We start from the raw sequence: 25175 nt of genomic DNA, 5'->3' as shown, positions 1-25175 counted from the left end.
CCCCCAAATCCCACTGCACTGCAGCTTTCTGCAGTCATTCCCTTTAAATAATATTCAGCTAATCTGTTCTTCATAGAATCCCTACAGTGTGGAAACAGTTCATTTGGCCCACTGAGTCTTCACTGACCCTCCGAAGAGCATCTCACCCAGACCCCCCCCCCCACCCTTGTAATTTCTTGAAGGGCTTTACCCCGAAACGTCAATTTTCCTGCTCCTCGGATGCTGCCTGACCTGCTGTGTTTTTCCAGCACCACTCTAATCTAGACTCTTGTTTCCAGCATCTGCAGTCCTCACTTTTGCCTGTAATTCCTGTGGCTAACCCACCTAACCTGCACACTTTAGCATGGCTAATCCACCTAACCTGCACATCTTTGGTTTATGGGGAGAGACCAGAGCACCCAGCCAAACCTACACAGACACGGGGAGAATGTGCAAACTCCACATAGACACTCACCCAAGGCTGGAATCGAACCTGGGTCCCTGGAGCCATGAGGCAGCAGTGTTAGCCACTGAGCCACTGTGCCATCCCAGTGGCAAAGTGCACACTGCCAAAGTGCATACCTAACATAATTCTAAGGAAGTACCTTGATTACCAATGTAAATATAAGAATTTATAACAAAAAGAATTATGGTAAGAATAAGACATTAGCATAATTGGGGTGTGTATTTAGTGATTTAAAATGTGGGTAGGCTATTGTCATGACTCACTGTTGTAGTGTGCTGGAAATCAGGCCTCACTATTCCTGAAGTCATGAAAAATGTAAAGATTTAATGAGATTATACAAAAATCCCAGTTTGCCTCAGACTATCTGCTTCCCAGGTGAAAAGCAAACCTCCAACAGGATTTAAAAAATCATAATAGTAAACTTTAGCAAGAACAGTAAAGGAATACAATTCTAATTTATGTATCTGAAACTTTACCCCTTGTTAACCATTCACAGACAGACACACAAAGAAAATAACACATTATGAGTATGTGTGGTGGGAAATAGAGGAACATACTTCTACATCATCAGCCCAAAATCACACAACTGGGTGGGTTGGCCTTCTGATCCTTAATTCTTCAATGATGCCTTGATGTTACCTACAGTGATGATCAGCTGTGGTTCACTGGTTGCATGGATGGACTTGGGATCTTTGTTTCTATCTTTGGGCTTTAAAATGATATCTTTCAGTACCTTTGAATGTTTTTTCCTGCTCTTTTGATTGAAAATTGTAGAGTAACTTTACAAAGAAATGGGAATGAGAAAGGTTGATGCAACTAGTTCATGATGTCCCTTGCTTTTCTCTGTCTGATTCACTCCTTTCACAGACTGTATTAAAACTACAGCCTGACCTATCTGAGGTTTGTATCCACGCTGAGCTCTTCTGAACCCAATGATGCCAATTGAAAGACTGTCTGGACAGAACTGCCCTGGATATACCAAGATGGTACCTGATAACACTATTTAACATGTATGCTAGTTTCACTTAGAATCATAGAGATATATACAGCATGGAAACAGACCTGTCAGTCCAACTCGTCCATCCCAACCAGATATCCTAAATTAATCTAGCCTGTGACTGCAGATACACAGCAATGTGGTTGCTTCTTAACTACTATCTAGGCAAATAGAGATGGGCAACAAATGCTGGCCCGGCTAGAAAAGCCCATATCTCGTAAGTGAATTAAAACAAGTGCTTCAATTCATTTTATCAGTAAGTTTTCTCTATCAAAATGGCATATTGAAATGTATCTGACTCAGAGTGTTGTTATATTCAATGACAGGTGCATAGTGTTTCACAAGTGTATCAGGATTCTGCCAGATGTGGACAGGGTTTCACATGATATTGGAATCCCGTCTGCAATTCACAAAAATAAAACCGTGATCAGCAAGTTCATTGGATGAAATAATTCAACTCCCACACATTTACAGTCTACAGGAGAAACTGTATGAATCCTCAGTTGAATCTACGTAAAATAGTTGAAGTTTGAAGGATAATCAATAAATTAGAATCGTGTTTTCCAGCTTCAGAATTTTAGATTATCAGATAATAAACGTCCACATAAATGGCTAAAATCAAACGTTATATTTCACAGAATTGAAATAAAATGGTTTAAGATTCTCATATTGTTAATTACCTTTCAGGTGACTGGGCATTTTTGGATAAACCTTAGACGATATCCATATAATGAATTGGATCAGAACCTGTTCAGAATATTTAATTTTATTAATTCAGATCTGTGTAATATTACAGCAAAATATGAAATGCTTCACTCTGAAATTAAAAATTGTGAGACTTTTCTGTACCACGTATTTGTATTTCTTTCAGTATTTAATCCAACTTTGGTAACATATGTCACGTTTATACAAAGGATTCCCACATCACCCTTTGGGCATGAGAGCCTTTGTCCATCACCAGGTTGAGGAGAAGTTTGGAACAGTCCACCCAGTTTTCCTTCTCTACAAACTCAGTGATTTCCTGCAAAGAATAATCAGTAATAGATTGTATTGTGGATTGCAAGATAAACGTTGTGAATGAGAAGGAAAGGATCTCCTCAGACATAGGATTCTCCAGTTATATTGAGCCGGGAAAGCAGTCACTGTACCATATTCTGATCCATGGTGAATATGAGTGAGTATACTATAAATGTCTTCTGGAAAGATGGGATCTGAATTAGGCCATTTTGCCCTCGAGCATGATCTATCCATCAACTTTATCTCAGAATTGTTTTCAGGACAGCAAGCAGTTCCTAGGCTAGTTACTGATCCATTCTGATCAAGAGTGAAACAATGAAGAACAAAAGTGGGATATTCAGCTCATTGAACCTAATCTGTTCATCATTTAAAATTATGGCTCAGGTCAATGACCTTTTTTCTAGAAAACATTTCAGTTGTTGGCCTCATACCTTGTGCAAAGGCACACGGGTCATTGTTTAGGACAATTATTTCAGCTCCAGGCCATCACCGTAACAGTTTCTTAGCATTGTGCCCTGGGACCAACTCTTCTCAACTATGTGCAGCAAGCCCTGGATGACAGCCTGGATTGGGTTGACAAGTGGGAAGTAATGCTCATGGCACAGAATTGTCAACTGATCACTTTCTGCAATAACAGACAACGCTACCATCTTCTTTCTCATTCAATGGCCTGATCATCTCTGATTCACCCACTAGTACACTAAGCCTGATTCAAACTCAGCCACCACTGATCAGGTAGAGATATGAGGAAGTGCATAAGTTTAGAGGGAACACAGATTTTGCTTAGAAAATGTCTATCCGAATCTGTATATGCTTATGCTCTACTTTGTCGAACTCAATATCATTCCCCTGTGTTATCTGACTTGTGATTAAAGTGCTGATTTGTTGCAGGTTCTATCTCTGCATGTGTACATTCTTGTAGGAAATAGGATGAATTTGATTGTTCCATCAGTTCAGACGTTAAAACTGAATTCACCAGGATCTTTATTTTAAACTGTGAGCAAGGCATTTTAAAAATTACTGATTGTCTTGTAAGAGTTAAAATTAGCCTTGGAGCCTTAAGGAAATCTGGCAGAAAATCAACGTGAACTTTTCAAACCATTAACTTAAATACACCAGCATTCATCAAAAAAGTAAGGTTAAACATTTAAAAAATTAACAAAAAAGATCAGTTAAGGTGGAAGATGTAAATAAAAACAATAAATATGGGAAGCTCTGTCCTATTTTCTGCTATAAAATGTTGAAGATTTTATCAAAACTCTGAAAGCTAAAATAGTTTTTACACTAGATCAAAATAGTTTTCACACTAGATAATTTGAACATGGGATCATCTGGGTACAATCCAAGCCTCTCAAGCTACATTGGTTGGTAATGTGTCCCTGTTCCTCCCTAAGTGAATTGACAACACAAGCTTTCAAGAAAAGCTGTCCAAATGTGAATGTCAGCACAAGTATGCAGGAGGGTAACAATGCAATTTCTTAATTTGGGGAAAGGCTTTGAAACCTTGTCTCTTTTTAAAGATATCTGTGGAGTGCCACATACGGAATATTCATAATCTGTTAATCATGCTAAATGGTTGTGATTTTTAAGCGCTGCATTGAATCCAGATTGTTGAACATAACATGCAAGAGATGGTGAGGAACACTCTCTGATCAATACCTACAGAGTTTTCTTTGTAATATACAGTATACTGTAATTTATTGAGTAAACTCAGCTGTGGGGATTTGAGCAGAGTGGGGCAGGGCTTTCCCTGTTCCATCAACTTCATATGGTGCCACATTCACTGAAGTTAAAAGTATGTAAATCTTTGTTTCAACATACTGCTCTCATGATTCCATTTGCTGAGCAGTGCAGAAATTGCAGATTCAAGGTGACATATGTGCTACAAGGATGAGAAGGCGAAGTAACAATAAAGGAGACAGTGGTAATGTGAATGGACTAACCATTGAGTTCTAGGCTAATTGTCTGGGGACAGGCCCAAATCCCGTCTTGACAGTTGGCAGATTTTGAACTCAATAGATGACTGTGGAACTGAAAACTAGTTTTGATAGTGGTGACTACAAAGCCATTGGCAATTGTTACCAAATTTGCACTCTTTACTTGATCTGACCTACCTGATTCAGATCCACAGCAAAATGGAGCTCTATTTTCTAGTACTTTGCCTGTACAGTTACAACAGTTAGGAACATCTGCTGTCCCTGTACTACAATGTGCTTTAAATGCCTTTCTGCAAGCAAAAAGCTTACTTTCCTAACTGAAGTTTTCCTTGTTGTGCAAATTATATCAGGAAGACCTTGGAGTGCAGGTTCATAGCTCCTTGAAAGTGGAGTCGCAGGTAGATAGGATAGTGAAGAAGGCGTTTGGTATGCTTTCGTTTATTGGTCAGAATATTGAGTACAGACGTTGGGAGGTTATGTTGTGGCTGTACAGGACATTGGTTAGGCCACTGTTGGAATATTGCGTGTAACTCTGGTCTTCATCCTATTGGAAAGATGCTGTGAAACTTGAAAGGGTTCAGAAAAGATTTACAAGGATGTTGCCAGGGTTGGAGGATTTGAGCTATAGGGAGAGGCTGAACAGGCTTGGGGCTGTTTTGCCTGGAGCGTCGGAGGTTGAGGGGTGACCTTAGAGGTTTATAAAACCATGAGAGGCATGGATAAGATAAATAGAGACAAAGTCTTTTCCCTGGGGTCGGGGAATCCAGAACTAGAGGGCATAGGTTTAGGGTGAGAGGGGAAAGATATAAAAGTGACCTACGGGGCAACTTTTTCATACAGAGGGCGGTGAGTGTATGGAATGAGCTGCCAGAGGAAGTGGTGGAGGCTTGTACAATTGCAACATTGAAAAGGCATTTGGATGGGTATATGAATAGGAAGGGTTTGGAGGGATATGGGGCAAGTGCTGGCAGGTGGGACTAGATTGGGTTGGGATATCTGGTCATCATGGACGGGTAGGACCGAAGGGTCTGTCTCCATGCTATACATCTGACTCTGACTCTAACTTGTCCTTATGACATATATGATAGACTTAGCAGACACAAGTGACTTCTTATCTGTGGTTCTAAAGGCTCTGAACTGCTGGTGTTTTTCTCACTTCATGTCTGGAGTTGTTTTAGGTGAACTAATGACTACGATTCACTAATAATTTTAATATTATTACACCGTGATTCTGTCAGGATGTTGGAACACGCTACTTTGGCCTTTTTCTTCATTCAGCATTTCCTTTGTTGTTATTCTGTAAATATTGTAATTTACATATACTTGAAACCCATTTTGTGTCCTTCCCACTTACTGAATGTTCTTTTCCACTGTAAATTCTCTTATATGTTAACAATCAGCTGATACCATCCACCCCTTCTTTAATCATGTGTTCAAGTCTGTCCTGGTAAAGATTTGTCAATCAAAATAGGTGGTAACTAGTACAGTCTTTCAAGAACGCATGATTGTGATTATGGAGTCTCAATTTGTCTCAATGTAAATCTTCAAAAAAACCTTTTATTTCTCTCCTTTTTAAAACTGCTGATTTTTCTAATTTCTTGTCCATAGTCCCAAAATGTGATCCCTTACACTATGAGTCAGCAGTACACTGGGAAAATATATTGAATTCACAGCCGAGGTAAAGGCCACTTTCTGCTCAATTCAGTTTTGCCAGCATTTATGTTCCTCCATTCGAATTCATAATATATTGGCATGTCCTTATATTCCTTTCTCCTTTGTGGACTTAAAGCATATTATTTGTTCAAGGTATTACGAAGTTTCGCTTCTAAAGCATTCTGGATAAAGACGTTTATCCTGAATTCTTGATTTATTAGTTATGTTAATGTCTTGCAGTTTTGAGCTTTCCGCACAAGTGGAAATCTTTCCGCTCCTGCAGCTACCTAACAAACTCCTTAACAACTTTATAGTCATAGAGATGTACAGCAAGTATAACTGACCCTTCCATCCAACTTGCCTTGCAGACTAGATATAGTCAATTCTTCTATAACATGATAGTTGCATTCTTGAGCAACCCCATGTAACAGAAAAATCCCACTTTAGAAACAGCTTTTAAAGTATTGACGCTGTAATCGCATTACAGCCAACACACATTTTAAAAGTTCACGTTTTAGAATCAGTACCCCTGATTCATCAATCGTGTTATAGCAAATTTGTATTGACGAAATGTGTTATAAAAGAACGATCTATATCCTTAATTAATTGAGTGCCATTTGCTAGCATTTGACCCATATCCCTTTAACACCCTTCCTTTTCATGTACCGATCCAGATGTCTCTTAAATGTTGTAATTTTACCAGCCTCCACCACTTCCTCTGGCAGCTCATTCCATACATCACCCTTTGCATGAAAACATTGCCCCTTGAATCCTTTTAAACTTTTCCCCTCTCACCTTGAACCTATGCCTTCTAGTTTTGGATTCCCCTATCCGAGGGAAAAGGCCTTGATGTTCACCCTATTCTCATGATTTTATAAACCTCCATAAAGTCACCTCCCAATCTCCAACAATCCAGGGAAAATAGCCTCTCCCTGTGGCTCAAACCCTTGAACATCCTTATAAATCTTTTCTGAACCAGTTCAAGTTTCAAAGTATCTTTCCTATAGCAGGGAGCCCAGATTACGCGCAACATTCCATAAGAGGCTTAACCAATATCCTGACAGGCCTAAAGAGGCCAACTTTCAGCTTTCTGTTTAACAGAGAAAAGCGTTTTGAGCCTCTGCAGTGGTTTCAGTTAAATTATAACCACTCATCTGAGAAAATGTTGTGGTGCAGGAGACCATTCACCCGTTGTGTCTGCACCCTGTCTTCAAACGATCGTCATTAACCTAGTGCTAATTTCATCCCCCCTCTTCATCATGAAGAGTCATCTCGACCGAAACTTTAGCTTGCTCTCCCTCTATGAATACTATCTGACTCGCTGTGATGTCCAGCATTTGTTGTTTTCAATACAGATCCCAGCGTCTGCAGTGATTTGCACTTATATTGAATAATTATCATTATAAAGGTTTCTTGTTGGCTTTCACATGCAGTAAGACCTGGTGTAGTCTTTAGCGGAGATCAGAAAGTACTTTTCCATACTGTAATGTAATCTAATCTAAAGGGAGTGGAATTGTGCTTTTGACGGAGGTGCATCAAAAGCGGCGACTTTTCTGAGGAAAATGACTATTCATTCAGGCGGCTGGGAAATAGCAGGGCCTGCGGTTTGTTAACGGAAAAGCGTTGGCTCACATTCTTCCAGAGTTTTCTACTTGTCCCTGCCGGGTGGATCGAAGAGTAAAGAATTTGATTCGGTGGAGGAGAAGAGACCCCCAGCTGGGAAAAAGGAGGAGTGTTTTCCTTAGCCAGGGAGAAAGGGAGATAGCTTTCTCTGGGCTGGCGGCCATTACGGTTCGGAGTAAGCCGCCGCCACGGTGGAGACTGTCCGATGGCGCCTGAGGTGAGGCATCGGAAAGGGGACGGGGAGCCGGGGGAAGCCTCACCCGAGCGAAGGAGGAGCAGGGCTGCGAAAGCCAGAGAGGGCACAGAGAGCCGCTTGCCGGTGTTGCTGGGGGTCGGGCTGCTCCTGGGTTTGGGCCTGATCGTCGGCTCCGCGCTGTGGAGGTATCACCTGGACTGCCAGCTCGCGCAACGCCAAGTAAGAGACCAACCGTCATAACGGTCACATCATGGCGGCACCGATTGTCAGACCGTGGCTGGGGGGGATCGACCCCGAAAAGGAAAATGAAAGGAAAGGGGGAGTGTTTATTATTGATGGAGCGAAAACAGTTTTTTTTTAAAACAGGGAGTTCAGTTCGCCCTCATTTGGGCAAACAGGCTCGATGGGAGAAAGAAAATGACTGTGGAGCTGGGAGGGAAGCTCGTGTACAACCGGCTTTAATGTTCGTGCAAGGTTCACGTACCCACCACGACAAGCCTATTTCATCGGAGATTCGGCAGCTTCCATCCAACTCAAAACGAAAGCCTCAGCAACAATGCGCAGAGTTTATGGGAAAGGCAGCAGTTTGGTATCGTTAAAATGCGAAGTACAAACATGATGGGCCGAAAGGACCCGCACCGCGCTGTAATAACTCTGTGATTCTGAGAATATTTCTGTCCACATTGGATCATGTGCAATAGAGTCATAGAGATGTACAGCACAGAAATAGTCCCTTCAGTCCAACCCGTCCATGCCGACCAGATATCTCAACCCAATCTAGTCCCACTTGCCAGTACTCGCGGCCCATATCCCTCCAAACCATTCCTATTCATATACCCATCCAAATGCCTCTTAAATGTTTCAATTATACCAGCCTCCACCACATCCTCTGGCAGCGTATTCCACACACGCACCACCCTCTGTATGAAAAAGTTGTCCTTTAGATTTTTTTGTATCTTTCCCCTCTCACCCTAAAGCTATGCCCTCTAGTTCTGGAATCCCTGATCCCAGGGAAAATACTTTGTCTCTCTTTATCCTGTTCGTGCCCCTCATGGTTTTATAAACCTCTAAGGTTTATAAACCTAAGGTTTATAAAACCCCTCAACCTCCGACGCCTTCACTGGTCAGAGGCCTCCAATATGAAAAACAACCCCTCCACCAACACCCTCTGTCTGCTACCTTGGAGCCAGTTCTATATCCAAAGGTTTATAAACCTAAGGTTTATAAAACCCCTCAACCTCCGATGCTCCAGGGAAAACAGCCTCAGCCTGTTCAGCCTCTCCCTATGGCTCAAAACCTCCAATCCTGGCAACATCCTTGTAAATCTTTTCTGAACCCTTTCAGATTTCACAACTTCCTTTCGATCGGAAGGTGACCAGAATTGCACGTGAAATTCCAAAAGTAGCCTAACCAATGTCCTGTACAGCCACAACATGACCTCCCAACTCCTGTACTCCGTATTCTGAACAATAAAGGAAAGCATGCTAAACACCGCCTTCACTATCCTATCTACCTGCGACTCTACTTTCAAGGAGCTATGAACCTGCCTTCCAAGGTCTCTTTGTTCAGCAACACTCTTGAGGACTTTATCATTAAGTGTATAGGTCCTGCTAAGATTTGCTTTTCCAAAGTGCAGCACCTCACATTTATCTAAATTAAAGTCCATATGCCATTCCTCAGCCCATTGGCTCATCTGATCAAGTAGTGGACCCAGCTCTGATCCTTATGGCCTTCACTGGTCAGAGGCCTCCAATATGAAAAACAACCCCTCCACCAACACCCTCTGTCTGCTACCTTGGAGCCAGTTCTATATCCAAATGGATAATTCTCCCTGTATTCCATGCGATCTAACATAGGGTCATAGAGTCATAGAGATGTACAGCATGGAAACAGACCCTTCAATCCAACCCGTCCATGCCGACCAGATATCCCAACCCAATCTAGTCCCACTTGCCAGCACCCGGCCCATATCCCTCCAAACCCTTCCTATTCATAGACCCATCCAAATGCCTCTTAAATGTTGCAATTGTACCAGCCTCCACCACATCCTCTGGCAGCTCATTTCATACACTTACCACCCTCTGCATGAAACAGTTGCCCCATAGGTCTCTTTATATCTTTCCCCTCTCACCCTAAACCTATGCCCTCTAGTTCTGGACTCACCAACCCCAAAGAAAAGACTTTGTCTATTTATCTTATCCATGTCCCTCATAATTTCGTAAACCTCTATAAGGTCACCCCTCCGACGCTCCAGGGAAAACAGCCCCAGCCTGTTCAGCCTCTCCCTGTAGCTCAGAGCCTTCAACCCTGGCAACATCTTTGTAAATCTTTTCTGAACCCTTTCGAGTTTCACAACATCTTTCCAATAGGAAGGAGACCAGAATTGCACGCAATATTCCATTGAGTGGCCTAACCAATGTCCTGTACAGCCGCAACATGACCTCCCAACTCCTGCACTCAATACTCTGACCAATAAAGGAAAGCATACCAAACGCCTTCTTCACTATCCCATCTACCTGCGACTCCACTTTTAAGGAGCTATGAACCTGCACTCCAAGGTCTCTTTGTTCAGCAACACTCCCTAGGACCTTACCATTAAGTGTATAACTCCCACTAAGATTTGCTTTTCCAAAATGCAGCACCTCACCTTTATCTGAATTAAACTCCATCTGCCACTTCTCAGCCCATTGACCCATCTGGTCCAGATCCTGTTGTAATCTGAGGTCACCCTCTTCGCTGTCCACTTCACCTCCAATTTCGGTGTCATATGCAAACTTATTAACTGTACCTCTTATGCTCGCATCCAAATCATTTATGTAAATGACAAAAAGTAGAGGGCCCAGCACTGATCCTTGTGGCATTCCACTGGTCACAGGCCTCCAGTCTGAAAAACAACCTTCCAGCACCACCCTCTGTTTTCTACCTTTGAGCCAGTTCTGTATCCAAATGGCTAGTTCTCCCTGTATTCCATGAGACCTAACCTTGCTAATCAGTCTCCCATGGGGAACCTTGTCGAACGCCTTACTGAAGTCCATATAGATCACATCTACTGCTCTGCCCTCAGCAATCTTCTTTGTTACTTCTTCAAAAACCTCAATCAAGTTTGTGAGACATGATTTCCCATGCACAAAGCCATGTTGACTATCCCGAATCAGTCCTTGTCTTTCCAAATACATGTACATCCTGTCCTTCAGGATTCCCTCCAACAACCTTGCAAACCAGTCTCCCATGGGGAATCTTTTCGGATGTCTTACTGAAGTCCATATAGATCATGTCTACCACTCTGCCCTCATCAATCTTTTTTGTTACATGATTTCCCATGGGCAAAGCCAGGTTGACTATCCCTTTTATTCCTGATGAAGGGCTTTTGCCCGAAACGTCGATTTTGCCTGTCCTCGGATGCTGCCTGAATTGCTGTGCTCTTCCAGCACCACTGATCTAGTATCCCTAATCAGTCCTTGTCTTTCCAAATACATGTGCATCCTGTCCCTCATGATTCCCTCCAACAACTTGCTCACCGGTCAGTAATTCCCTGGCTTGTCCATACCAGCTTTCTTAAATAGTGGCACCACGTTAGCCAACCTCCAGTCTTCCGGTACCTCCCCTATGACTATAGATGATAGAAATACCTCAGCAAGAGGCCCAGCTATCACTTTCCTAGCTTGCCACAGAGTTATAGGGTACACCTGATCAGGGCCTAGGAATTTAGCCACTTTTATGTGTTTCAAGACATCCAGCACTTCCTCATTTTTCAAGATATCACCATGTATTTCTCTACATTCCATATCTTCCATGTCCTTTTCCACAGTAAACACTGATGCAAAATACTTGTTTAGTATCTTCCCCATCTCCTGCTGCTCCACACAAAGGCCGCCTTGCTGATCTTTGAGGGGCCCTATTCTCACCTAGTTACCCTTTTGTCCTCAATGTATTTGTAAAAACTCTTTGGATTCTTCTTAACTCTATTTGCCAAAACTATCTCATGTCCCTTTTTTGCCCTCCTGATTTCCCTCTTAAGTATACTCCTACTGCCTTTATACTCTTCTAAGGATTCACTTGATCTATCCTTTTATGTTTTGTCACATTGGAACGTTCTCAAAATATGGATTGCGTTTATAGAAAAATCTGAAAGCTATTGTTTTGGTCTTTTCCCTCAGCCCTAGCTCTCTCCTCTGGCCATTCCAAGGTTCCCTTCAACTGTTTGATCTCCTGTTCGATCCAGAGCTGAACTGGCAGCCCCACAATCCCGCATCAACGCTGCCTATTTTCACCTCTGTGATAGGACATGGTGCTGCTTCTGACATGATCCACATGCCACTAAAATCTACCATTGTACTTTGTTACCTCGGGACAAACATGTGAGTTGAGAAAGGTCCCTAGGGTGGCCTAGCTGGAGGACAAGGAAGGCTTTGGTGTCTGTCTTGACTCATTTCAAATCCCATTCACTTAGCAGCCAGAGCCATAGGAATGGTACAGCTCTGAAAGAGGCTATTCAGCCTACCAATGTCGCCACCGTTCACTCTAATCCCAATTACCAGTACCTGGCCCATGGGTTCCTGTACATTCAAAATCCTCATCTACTGTGTTTGTTACTCCGATGTGTCTCCTTTACACTGGGGTGATAGGATGTTTCAGGAGCGTTTCAGAGAGCATCTCTGGGACACGCACCAAACAACCCCATCACTCTGTGGCTGACCACTTCAACATCCCCTCCCACTAAGACATTCGAGTCCAGGGCCTCATCCACTGCCAATTCCTAGCCATCCGACGCCCGGAGGCAGAACACCTCATCTTCCACTTAGTCTTTTCTACCTGTTCTACCTAGGCCTCTCATTATTTTGACACTCCTCAGTATCCTCTGCTCTAAGAAAAGCAACAGCAGCCTATTCGATCTTTTCTCATAGCTGCAGTTTTCAAGTCATGGCAACACCTTGTAAATCTCTTCTGTATCCTATTTAGAGTAGTTCTATCTTTCCTGTATTGTGGTGATCAGAGTAGAACACAAAACTCCAACAGTGACCTAACCAGTTTTTTGTAGAGGTCCAGCACTGCATCTCTGCTCTTGAGTTCTCTCTGGTCGTTGCCTTTCTGTTGGCCTAATATGTTCTTTATTTAGTTTATTTGTTGGCCCCGAGTTGGGGAGGAGAGATGGCAGTTGACTTTAGAAAAATGAGAGGTGATCTTCTTGAAACTTATTAGATCATAAGTGGATGCAAGAATAATAATACAGGGAGAAAGTGAGCACTGCTGATGCTCGCGATCAGTTGAAGAGTGTGGTGCTGAAAAACACAGCCGGTCAGGCAGCATCCGAGGAGCAGGAGAATCAATGTTTATACTTATGCTCAAAATGTTGATTCTCCTGCTCCTTGGATGCTGCCTAACTGACTGTGCTTTTCCAGCACCACACTCTTTGGCTAAGAGAATAATACCTCTTCTGTGGAAAATAAGAACCCATAGAAGAGTTTAAGTACAAGGATTTCCTTTTCAAGTGGAGGTGAAGTTTTTTTTCTCTGGGAGGGCCTTTGGAGAGACAAATTCTCTTCACCAGAAATCATTTGAGGCTGGATCATTGACTTAACTCAGCTTTGAATCAGATCAAGTTTTCATAAAGAAAGGAGTTGGAAGTTAGACAGGAAATTGAAGTTTGAAACCACAGTCGAATCAGCCATTATCACATTGAAGGACTGGATGACCAAATCCTGCTCCTAAGCAACATTCTTTCTAATTTGCATGGCTATATAGCTGCCCCAAGAGTCTGCGCTTGCCAATTGGTGTGACTATGCTGTTCCTAGCATTACGGGCGGCACGGTGGCTCAGTGGTTAGTACTGCTGCCTCACAGCATCAGGGTCCCAGGTTCGATTCCAGCCTCAGGCGATTGTCTATGTGGAGTTTGTACATTCTCCCCGTGTCTGTGTGGGTTTCCTCTGGGTGCTCCGGTTTCCACCCACAGTTACAAAAATGTGCACGTCAGGTGAATTGGTCATGCGAAATTGCTCGTAGTGTTAGGTGCATTAGTCAGAGGGTAAAGGATCTGGGTGGGTTACTCTTCGGAGGGTCGGTGTGGACTGGTTGGGCCGAAGGGCCTGTTTCCACACTGTAAGTAATCTAATCTAATCTAAATTAACTTGCGGTTTAGGAAGTTACTGCCTTTCACCTCCACACAACAGAAAAAGTAAGATCGAAAGTGGATCCTAAGTTCTATGTTCCTATGAGTATGAAAAGTTTTCAAGGTTGTTGTCAACTGGTTTGTGTTGATCGGTATGTTTATGGAAGTGTAACTGGGACTGGTCACATGCATGGCTGAAAATTCCTCAATTGTTATAATCTCAAAGAATCACCATGTAATTGGTATAAGATTTGGAAGGAAGAGCACCTTGGTTTTGTATGGAATTTTGTTGCAAAATGTTCAAATTTAGTTAAATATGTTGAGTGGTTACAATTCAATATTATTTACATTTTTAAAATATGATACTTATCTTCTAGAAAGATGCTCTGAAATCTCTTGGCAGTGAAGGACTTTTCTTATTTTCGTCATTTGACACCAACAGTGACCTGTACCTCAGTCCAGAAGAGTTCAAGCCTCTAGCCGAAAAACTAACAGGTACTTTGTGACCGAATTTTAGGTTAACCGGGTCTTATGAGCAAAGGTTAAACGGGGGTTGGGACTGTTCTCATTGGAATTTAGAAAAATGTGATTTGATCTCATTGAAACATTGGATTTCTAAGGACCTTGACAGGGTAAATGTTCTCATGTGAGGGTCTATGATCAGAGGGCATAGTCTCACAATTAAGGGGTGGCAAGTTAAAACTGAGATAGGAAGAATTTCTTCTCTGAGGTTTGTAAGACTTTGGAGTTCCTTGTCACAGAGAGCTGTGGCTTCAGAGCCATTGTGTATTTTTAAGGTTGAGATAGGTGGAGCCGTAGATTCTTGATCAGTTGGGGAATCAAGCGTTACACAGGAAAAGTGAGTGTGAGGAATGTCAGATTAACCTAGATCCTGTTGAATGGTTTGAGGGGCTGATGGTCTGCTCCTCTTCCTATTTTGTACAGTCTTATGTGGAGACTGTTGTCCAATGTGGATATTTCAGTAGTTTAATTAAGTGGTATTTTGGAACAAGGTAAAAAAACTTCTTATTAAAAATTCTTTAATTTAATTATTCTCGAATGCAAAGAAGAAAATCTGCCTTGAATCCCAATGAAAGTAGTGGCTGATCTAGGGTTTGTTTGAATTATATCAAGTGTGTTTCTTTTTGTGTGGGCAGGTATTGCCACAGCCCCAGACTTTGAAAGCAGTGAGGGGCCCGATCCGAATTCTGAGACACTGACAATTGAAGCAAAATTCCAGCCTCTACTAATGGAAACCATGACCAAGAGCAAGGATGGGTTTCTTGGAGTGAGTGAATCCCATCTTCCGTTTTCTACTGCTCTTATCATGACTATTGGTTATTCGTCAGTTGTTTGGATCTTGGCTACGAATGTGAAACTGAACTAAGCAAGGGTCTTTTCGAGAAATTATTTTCATTACAGGCATGAGTGTACAGAAGTTTTTGTTTACTTTATATGTTACTGTCATCACCTTCAAGTCATGATGACCCATTTGTAACCTCATAATTTTTATGTAGAGATTTTATGGTGGAGTGTTTAACTTCCCTACCTCTGACCCAGAAGCACCAGATTCAGGTCTCACTTCTGGACTTGATGGCAAAGGAAGTTGCATTAAAAACTTGTTAATTATCAATTTGTAAATCCTTCCAATACAGGCCTATGGCAGGGAGAGATATGTGGTCAGTCATGTGATAGAAGAAAGACTGAACCTTTTCCGTTATTATCCATAACTTTAAGCTACAATATGCATGTAAAAACGAAGACAGCAATGCAAACGTCTTTGAGGCTGGTTTGCTCAGTTGGCTGGAGGCTGAGTGGAACAGATCAGCGCCAACACTGATTTAATCCCTATTCTAGCTGAGTGGATTCAGGATCTGCCTTCCCTGTGGTGAAGGTCGTGGTGTTCGGTTCAGACCTGACTTCTAGCAGAGAAAAGAAGATATATATACTGATAATATTCCAGTTTACAGATAGCACAAGCACTTGTCTTAATAAGAAATTTCAATGCCGTAATGAGTGGAAACATAGGTGTTTCCCCCTTTCTGTGAGGGGGTTACCTGTCAATGTGTATACCCAAGCAGTCTTTTAACACCCATGTATTCTTCACGTAAGTGATGATATTGACTGTTGGACGTCTACGTTGTTGAGGATGTCATAACTAAACTCAATCCCATCCTCAACTGAATGCATTTTTCTCCTCTCTCTGATTGGAAATTTGAAGTTTAAATTTTGACTCATTCTTTCTAGATCAGTGCTTGATGATTGTTTAGACAGGGGAGGTGGGGTGAAATGGTTCCCTTTTTACTGTTATCAGTCAGTTATAACAAGTGTTTCTTTCATGTCTCAGCAATGTCACACTTCAATAAAAATGCAGCTTAGTAGGTTAAAGTGAAGGAGCCAATTTACAATGTTTTAGAGTCATAGAGATGTACAGCATGGAAACAGACCCTTCGGTCCAACCCGTCCATGCCGATCAGTTATCCCAACCCAATCTAGTCCCACCTGCCAGCACCCAGCCCATATCCCTCCAAACTCTTCCTATTCATATACCTATCCAAATGCCTTTTAAATGTTGCAATTGTACCAGCCTCCACCACTCCCTCTGGCAGCTCATTCCATACACGTACCACCCTCTGTGTGAAAAAGTTGCCCCGTAGGTTTCTTTTATATCTTTCCCCTCTTATCCTAAACATATGCCCTCTAGTTCTGGACTCCCTGACCCCAGGGAAAAGATTTTGCCTATTTACCCCATAATTTTGTAATTTTGTAAACCTATATAAGGACACCCCTCAGCCTCCGATGCTCCAGGGAAAACAGCCCCAGCCTGTTCAGCCTCTCCCTATAGCTCAAATCCTCCAACCCTGGCAACATCCTTGTAAATCTTTTCTGAACCCTTTCGAGTTTCACAACACCTTTCCGATAGGAAGGAGACCAGAATTGCATGCAATATTCCAACAGTGGCCTAACCAATGTCCTGTACAGCCACAACATGACCTCCCAACTCCTGCACTCAATACTCTGACCAATAAAGGAAAGCATACCAAACACCTTCTTCACTATCCTATCTACCTGCGACTCCACTTTCAAGGAGCTATGAACCTGCACTCCAAGGTCTCTTTGTTCAGCAACACTCCCTTGGAACTTACCAATAAGTGTATATGTCCTGCTAAGATTTGCTTTCCCAAAATGCAGCACCTCGCATTTATCTGAATTAAACTCCATCTGCCACTTCTCAGCCCATTGGCCTATCTGGTCCAGATCCTGTTGTAATCTGAGGTAACTCTCTTCGCTGTCCACTACACCTCCAATTTTGGTGCCATCTGCAAACTTGCTAACTGTACCTCTTATGCTCGCATCCAAATCATTTATGTAAATGACACAAAGTAGAGGACCTCGCACCAATCCTTGTGGCACTCCACTGGTCATAGGCCTCCAAAATGAAAAACAACCCTCCACCACCACCCTCTGTCTTCTACCTTTGAGCCAGTTCTGTATCCAAATGGCTAGTTCTACCTGTATTCCATGAGATCTAACCTTGCTAATCAATTGCCCATGGGGAACCTTGTCGAATGCCTTACTGAAGTCCATATAGATCACATCTACTGCTCTGCCCTTATCAATCCTTTTTGTTACTTCCTCAAAAAACTCAATCACATTTGTGAGACATGATTTCCCATGCACAAAACCATGTTGACTATCCCTAATCAATCCTTGCCTTTCCAAATACATGTACATCCTGTCCCTCAGAATTCCCTCCAACAACTTGCCCACCACCGAGGTCAGGCTCACTGGTCTATAGTTCCCTGGCTTGTCCTTACCACCCCTCTTAAACAGTGGTACCATGTTAGCCATCTCCAGTCTTCTGGCACCTCACCTGTGATTATCGATGATACAAATATCTCAGCAAGAGGCCCAGCAATCACTTTTCTAGCTTCCCACAGAGTTCTAGGGTACACCTGATCAGGTCCTGGGGATTTATGTACTTTTATGTGTTTCAAGACATCTAGCACTTCCTCCTCTGTAATATGGACATTTTGCGAGATGTCACCATCTATTTCCCGACATTTTATATCTTCCATATCTTTTTCCACAGTAAATACTGGTGCAAAATACTCATTTAGTATCTCCCCCATTTTCTGTGGCTCCACACAAAGGCTGCCTTGCTGATCTTTGAGGGGCCCCATTCTCTCCCTAGTTACCCTTTTGTTCTTAATGTATTTAAGTGAAAAAAGGAAGAATTTTATTACCTACTAATCTTGGCAAAAATAACAAAATGTGACATTAAACACAGGTATTTTTGTTAAAAGAATGTATGTTAACTAGTGCAGAAAGGAAGAATAAAGAAAATGTAATTTAGAAGTTTGTAGAGTCCTTGAATTATGGAATGGAAACTGACGTTGTTTAATTGATGTCTTGTATCCTCAGCAGTAGCAAAATTTGTAGAATCCTTGGGTTCTCAATGAATCGATGTTTCTGTGATTTTGTTTTTTGACCGATGTTTCCGAGAGGTTAGAAAGAAAAGGAGAAAGTCTTTCAGTATTGACTGTTACCAGTACATTTTTCTTTCCTTTGGTCTGATGCTCTGACCAACAGCTAAAATATGGTTCATTTATGTATTCCTGAGTCTCACTTTATTGTCTTGTTAAACTGGATAGTTGCAGGCAACCTTTCGTATTCAGTATGCTCAACTTATTTAAGTGTAAATTAAATTGGAGGATGCAGATTTCTGGGTTGACTGATTCAATGTTCTTTAATAAAATAGTAATTTTAGCTCAGACAGTTCTTTTTATTCCACATAGATTTTTGGTCAGGTGATCAGTGCAGCTATTTTAGGTCCATGTTTCAGTTTTAAAACCATTTTAGTTCTTGAAAGTCTTAGGTATTAATATCAGAGGAGGAAAGTTGAAAATTGATTATCCATATTTTGCTACTTTTGTGGCATGATGCTGTATCCATCCACTCTAAAACAGCTGAAACCAGGTTTTGAAGCTGGGAATGTCATTCTTTATAAGTTTAACAACACGTGGTGCAGTTTATCCACTGAGCCATTGAGGTACAAAAAGCTTTAGAATGTTGAGTGATAGTTTAGAAGTTTAGTGATTAGCAGAGATGTACACACTGGCAAAACCAGGTTTGATCTGTACTGAGTGTTAAGTTACATTTAGGAAGGCAAGAATGAGTGGAGATAGGGTAGGTTTTTGCTACTATTCATTGAATTTGACAAATAGTGCACATTAAAATATTGCACAGTGACTGAATTATGATGGCCTGGCTGTTGAATAGTAGGCTGGCATGCATCTAATTGGATATGTAACTAATAGCTATTTGAATGAAGCATTTGAGAACTCACTGTGCGGGTGGAAGCAAACAAAGAAAGGGAAGAAAAATCAGTAAGGACAAAACAAAATTGTGATTTGTCAGTATCCCCCTGCCTCCCATATTTTGAGTTTGAAGAGGTAGCATCCTTTTTTCCTGCCTTATACCATTTCTGATTGATGGAATCCCACATGTGTTGTATACTTGGTTAGGGAGATGCTTGATGGTCAGGGAATAGATCTGATGAGTTCTGAAGAATGGTCACTGGAACAAAACATTAACTCTGCTTTCTCTTCACAGATACTGACAGACCTACTGAGTTTTTCCAGCAATTTCTGTTTTAGTTTCAGACTTCCATCATCCACAGCTCTTTGTTTTACATCAGTAACTCTCAATTTAGTCTTTTCTAATGCTGTTGTCTTCCACAAATAACCAGACAAGCCTTTTGAAATATGCATCTTTCACTTCGCGGTTCCAGCTAATAAATCCATAATTTAATTACCTGAGCTTAAATAGCATTCACACTGCAACAGCTCTCTGTAGAGGGAAAATCTCAGACCATATCAACTTCGTACAAACTATAACAACAAATCCCAATGATTTACAAAGGTCTTTCCTCATTCACTCATGGAACATGGGCTTTGCTAGCTGGCCAGCATTTATATGCCTGTCCTCAGTTCTTGAGAAGGTTGAGCTGTCTTCTTGAACCACTGCAGTCCATGTGCTGTAGGTAGATCCACAAAGCCCTTGGGGAGGGAATTCCAGAATTTTGGCCTAGTGACAGTGAAGGAATGGCAATATTTTTCCAAGTTAGATGATAAATGATTTTGACTGGAACTTGCAGGTGGTGATATTTAGTGACTACTTCACAGCAAAATGCATTTTTACTGGTTAGATTCACATTCCTTATTGGCCATGACGTGTTTTTGAGCAACCTGAAGACAAAAGATGCTATAAAAACAGATGTTCATTCTTTGAACTGTAGCTTAGTCAAGCCAACACATTCTTCAGTAGACTTTAAAGGCTTTCTTCATAATGTATGTAATTCTACAATTTGTTGCCATGCTCATCACATAAAGTTTATAATATACGAACCAAATACCAATGAATTCTTGAGTTCTATGCAAGTCTCTAAATCTCCAAACAAAACTGCTAAACATGGAAAGATTCTCGTATTTCATACTTTTTAATTACTTAGAAGATGGAACTGTTGAAAAAGCATGATCAAATAAGTAATAGACAGGTTTGTGTAATATTTAATTAACAATTTTTCAATATGACATAGTGAAGTGTGAATGAAAAGATTAATATTTTATGTGGAATCTGCTGTTTTTGTTCTTGTTTATCTGTAGTTAAAGAGGACTGATTTGGAATTTACATAATGAGCAGTCTTTGTTAAAACAACAAAAAAAGACATTGATATCAGATATCAATTCATTAACTATGTATAAAAACTTCAAACAGCACAATAGTTTAGCTAAGATAAGATTCAAGGAATAATTGAAGAGGTCTTACCTTAATTATACTTTAAGATGGGATTAATACATATTTTGATTCCATAACCATATACTATAAGTACAGAACAAGTTAACTGACTCTCAGATAGCTTTAGGGTATAGATCATAGAAGTCCTACAATGTGGAAACAGGCCATTTGGCCCAACAAGTCCACACTGACCATCCAAAGAATGACCCACCCCAGACCCGTTCCCCTACCCTATTACCCCTGACTAATGCACCTAACCTACACATTCCTGGACACAATGGCCAATGAGAATTGACAATTCACCTAAGTGGCACATCTTTGGATTGTGGGAGGAAACGTGAGGAGAATGTGCAAACTCCACACAGACAGTTGCCTGGAATCAAACCCGGGTCCCTGGCGCAGTGAGGCAGCAGTGCTAACCACTGAGCCACCATATCACCCTATAGTGTGCCAGTAAAGGATTTTATTTTGGTACAAAAATCTTGGGAAGAATGCCATTGAATAATACTTGTTGTTCTGTAATTAAATATTTGTACAGTTATCATACAATATGTTAGCAGTGCATTATGCATTTAAGACCAAAGTAAGAAAGTTCTGTATATTTATTTTGTATTTCAGGTCTCCCATGGCTCCCTGTCAGGACTGAGAAACTGGAAGTCTGCAGAAATACCTTCTAGTATCTTTAGTAGCAGTCAATTTAAAGCCTTCCTCCCTCATAAGAATAAAGTAGAGCTGGGTGAAACATGGTGGATGATTCCTAGTGAACTGACTATCTTTACAGGGTACCTCTCCAATAACAGATTTTACCCTCCTAGGCCACAAGGAAGAGAGGTAAAATATTGCATATTAATATGACTGAGCTTGTGAAGTTAACACACACTGACAAAGTTATTTATTTATAATGCACCAATTTTTACAAACACTATAACGTTTGATAATTCCTTTGCATACATTTAGTATTGAATCCAGAATGGAGTCAGCTCAGTTATGAACATTACTGTCTGTTGTGGGATCGCTTAGCACTGTTCATCATTTTCTGCTTATCCTATTTGGCATGCAAATTGGCCTGTTTTGTAGATTTCATCAGGTTGGCATTATATTTTTAGGTCTGCTGATGCTGGTTATGGCATGCCTGTCTGAACTCTTCATTGAATCAGGGTTGATCCCCTGCCTTATTGGTAATGGTGGAGTGGGGATATACCAGGCCATGAATTTGCAGATTGAGTCAGAGTACAATTCTGCTGCTGATGGCTGACAGTGCCTCATAGATGTTGAGACAGGATTTATCTCCATAAGGACTGTGCGGTGGTCACACTAACTAATATTGTCATGGACAGATACATCTGCAGCAAGCAAGTTGGTGAGGTTGAGGTGAAATGGTTTTTCCTCTTGTTGGTTTTTTCACAACTTGCATCGACTCAGTTTAGCAGTTACGTCCTTGGTCAGTAGCAGTGATGATGAGACCCTCTTGGTGATGGATACTTAAATCAGTAGATCTGTACCCTTACCACCTTCAGTGCTTTCTCCAAGTGGTGTTCAACTTTGAGAGCCTGGCCTGTAGTCCTTAGTCCTTAGTGGGGTAATCTGTGGAAAGTCGCAGATGGGAGACTGTTCCTCACATGGTGTGGGGTTGTCACCCTGTTTAATCCTAATGTTGAGCTCCATAATAAAGGGCAAAATCTTGTTGTGTTCTTGGGTGTATTTAGTCTAGTCTTAGTTTGTGGCCATGATTTTTGTTAACTGCATTGCAAAGGATTGCTGAGTATTAGGAAAGAAAATAGAGTGAATTCGGCAATGCTTTGCTGTGTGGATAACCATTTATACAGTAGCAAAGCCCTCTGATTTCCCCAAAACAAAAATGATAAACTAAACAAATATTAATCAGTGTTAAAAGTGAGAGAATATCCTTTTTTAAAGAAATGGTTTTTTTTGTACATCCAGTGCTTAAAGTTAAGAGTAGGAGAATGAGCATCAGCATCTGGGATTTCTGCACAGATCTTGTCTGTAATTATTGGCTGAGCCAATGATAATTTAGGAACTTGCTGACAGCAGCAGGAAAAAACTTTTAGTTGTCCACCAGCACCTAAGTTAAGTATGTTAATTCTTAATGTTATGATGAAAAAGATACATTTCTGTGACAGTGTTATAGTGTCTCTCATTTTTAAATTTTTTTCCATTTTAAACAGGTCCTCATCCATAAACTTCTAAGTATGTTTCATCCACGGCCATTTGTGAAGACAAGGTTTGCACCCCAGGGTGCAGTAGCCTGCATTCGTGCAGTCAGTGACTTCTATTATGATATTGTCTTCAGGTGGGTACATTTCCTGTGTCAACTCCACAAATTATTTCTTACCTTTCTCCCTGAGTATCTGCTTTAAGGTTGTCTCCTTTTGTTATATAATCAGGAATACTTCTTTGGGTATTAACATGCAGCTTTAGCAAGTAATGGAACTGTGGGAATTACTTATCACTGATATAATTGATATTGGGGAGTTTCTTGTTCATTGATGCTTGAGGTTTGAATTAAATGCATTATCAATGTGTATGCTTCCTGCTACTTTTTCCATTCTGTCTTGGTGCAGCTGTTGTAATGGTTTCAGAGGTCCCTGGACGAGTCCATTTGTAGACCTGACAGCGTCGTTCTGTGAAAGAAAGCTAACGGTGGTAGACCTCACCTTTTGCGGTCCTATCCCTTTGCCTTCGCCTAAATAAACATTAGCCAAAAATTCAATCACTTCCTATGATGACAAATACCTAATAATGTGGCAATTTTTAATCTAATCTTCCAGTAGACCTGTGTCTTGTATACAGTCCAGAGGGACTGATCCCCTTGTTTATTTCTAGAATCTCCACTTTATTGTTGATTTACTTTGTACTTCCTATTTATTATTATAATATGGTTAAAGAATTCCCCACGTCTGGTGTTATGGACTAGGGTTGGTACCTCTTCAGGAATGTCCTGGACATTGCTACTCAATACTTGGAGATATATTGGATCGCATTGGAAAGCATGTTGCATCTTTTTAAAAATTTGTTTGAATACTTTTGTTTACGAGTAAGAAAAATATTGGAGAATACTGTGTGCAGTTTTGGTTGCCTTATTTAAGGAGCAAAATGGTTGCATTAGAGGCAATTCAGAGAAGATTCACTAGGGTGATTTCTTGAATGAAGGGTGATCTTATTGAAGCAAATCAAATTCTGATGGGATTTGACAGGGTAGATGCTGAAAGGGTGATACCTCTCATGACAGAATCTAGAACTAGGGGCACTTGGGGGTAAACAAGTGCTCTCCCGGTTAAGACAAGGTGATGAGGCATTTTTTTCAGAAGATTGTAGGAAAGTTTCTGTGACAAGGAGCGCTGAAATATGGGTCAGTTTTTAATTGACAAGTAAGCTGAGGGTTATGTGGGGAACCGGCAGCATCAGATCAGCCAACCTTATTAAATGATGGAGCAGGCTAGAGGGACTGTATAGCCTACTCCTACTCTTATTTCTTTTGTTCTTATGAGCTGGTAAAAATGCTGATTGGAGTTGGGTAGTTAGAAGCTGGAGATGTTGCGATAAAGCATGGGGGAGTGTATCTAACTCTGTCAGATAGCTAATTTGGTAGACATTCATTTTACCTTCTCAGTACCGTGTCCATGAGAATGACTTATGTTTCCATTTCAGGATCCATGGAGAATTTCAGCTGAATGAGCCACCAGATTATCCCTTTTGGTTCACTCCAGGACAGTTTACTGGACACATCATTCTTTCTAAAGATGCATCCCATGTTCGGGATTTCCAGATGTACGTTCCCAATGACAGGTTAGTAGGATTTTTAAAAAATCTCTGTCATGTCTATGTTCCCAGATGATAAACACCGAATATTTGCAAGGAGTAACTTTTATTGCAGAAATTACTCTTTTGCTTTTTCTCATTTTCACTATTGGAGAGTCTAGGATCACAGGGCATAAAGTCAGAGAAAGGGGTCACCCAGTTGGGACAGAGTTAAACAACCCAGGTTATAGTCCAAAAGGTTTATTTGGAAGCACAAGCTTTCGGAGCGCTGCTCCTTCGTCAGGTAGCTAGTGGAGCAGGATCATAGGACACAGAATTGACAGCAAAAGATCATAATGTCATACAACTGTTGTGATATATTGAACAAATCTAGATTGCTGTTAACTCTTTCACCTTTTAGAATGGGTTGTAGGTTTCAGTTCATTAATAAGTAAATACCAGAACTTTTTTCAAGTGACATTCCTGAGATAACTTAAGGTTTTATAAAAAAAAGGTGACATCTCAGCTCAGAGACATTAAAGGTGTGAGGTTAGAGAATGTATGTATTCCAATCTTGAGTCAGACTGGTTCTATTTCCAACGTAGAAATTTATAAAATGTCTCATTGATTATAAAAAAAA

The 25175-nt window shown here is 41.1% G+C and overlaps 1 protein-coding gene and 1 long non-coding RNA gene across 5 annotated transcripts in view; one reads left to right on the top strand and one right to left on the bottom strand.

Moving 5' to 3' along the window:
- Nucleotides 1-8019, bottom strand: part of LOC122563529 — a 40674-nt gene extending 32655 nt beyond the window's left edge. The window contains exons 1-2 of the long non-coding RNA XR_006315626.1: nt 7933-8019; nt 2123-2189 (exon numbers count right to left, since the gene is read on the bottom strand). This is a non-coding gene — a long non-coding RNA (uncharacterized LOC122563529). The remainder of the gene's footprint in view (nt 1-2122; nt 2190-7932) is intronic.
- selenon (selenoprotein N) overlaps nt 7865-25175 on the top strand; it is a 34295-nt gene continuing 16984 nt past the window's right edge. Inside the window, exons 1-6 of one of the 4 annotated variants that reach the window (XM_043717368.1) lie at nt 7865-8087; nt 14353-14470; nt 15133-15263; nt 21395-21607; nt 22963-23087; nt 24446-24583. In XM_043717368.1, the coding sequence (XP_043573303.1) occupies nt 7878-8087; nt 14353-14470; nt 15133-15263; nt 21395-21607; nt 22963-23087; nt 24446-24583 (935 nt within the window). In that variant the 5' untranslated portion in view covers nt 7865-7877. The other 3 variants (XM_043717371.1, XM_043717369.1, XM_043717370.1) reach the window with 3 other exon arrangements.

Source organism: Chiloscyllium plagiosum, chromosome 27 (assembly GCF_004010195.1).
Source record: "Chiloscyllium plagiosum isolate BGI_BamShark_2017 chromosome 27, ASM401019v2, whole genome shotgun sequence".
In the NCBI taxonomy this organism is placed as follows: Eukaryota; Metazoa; Chordata; class Chondrichthyes; order Orectolobiformes; family Hemiscylliidae; genus Chiloscyllium; species Chiloscyllium plagiosum.
This window is presented reverse-complemented; position numbering and strand designations above follow the sequence as displayed.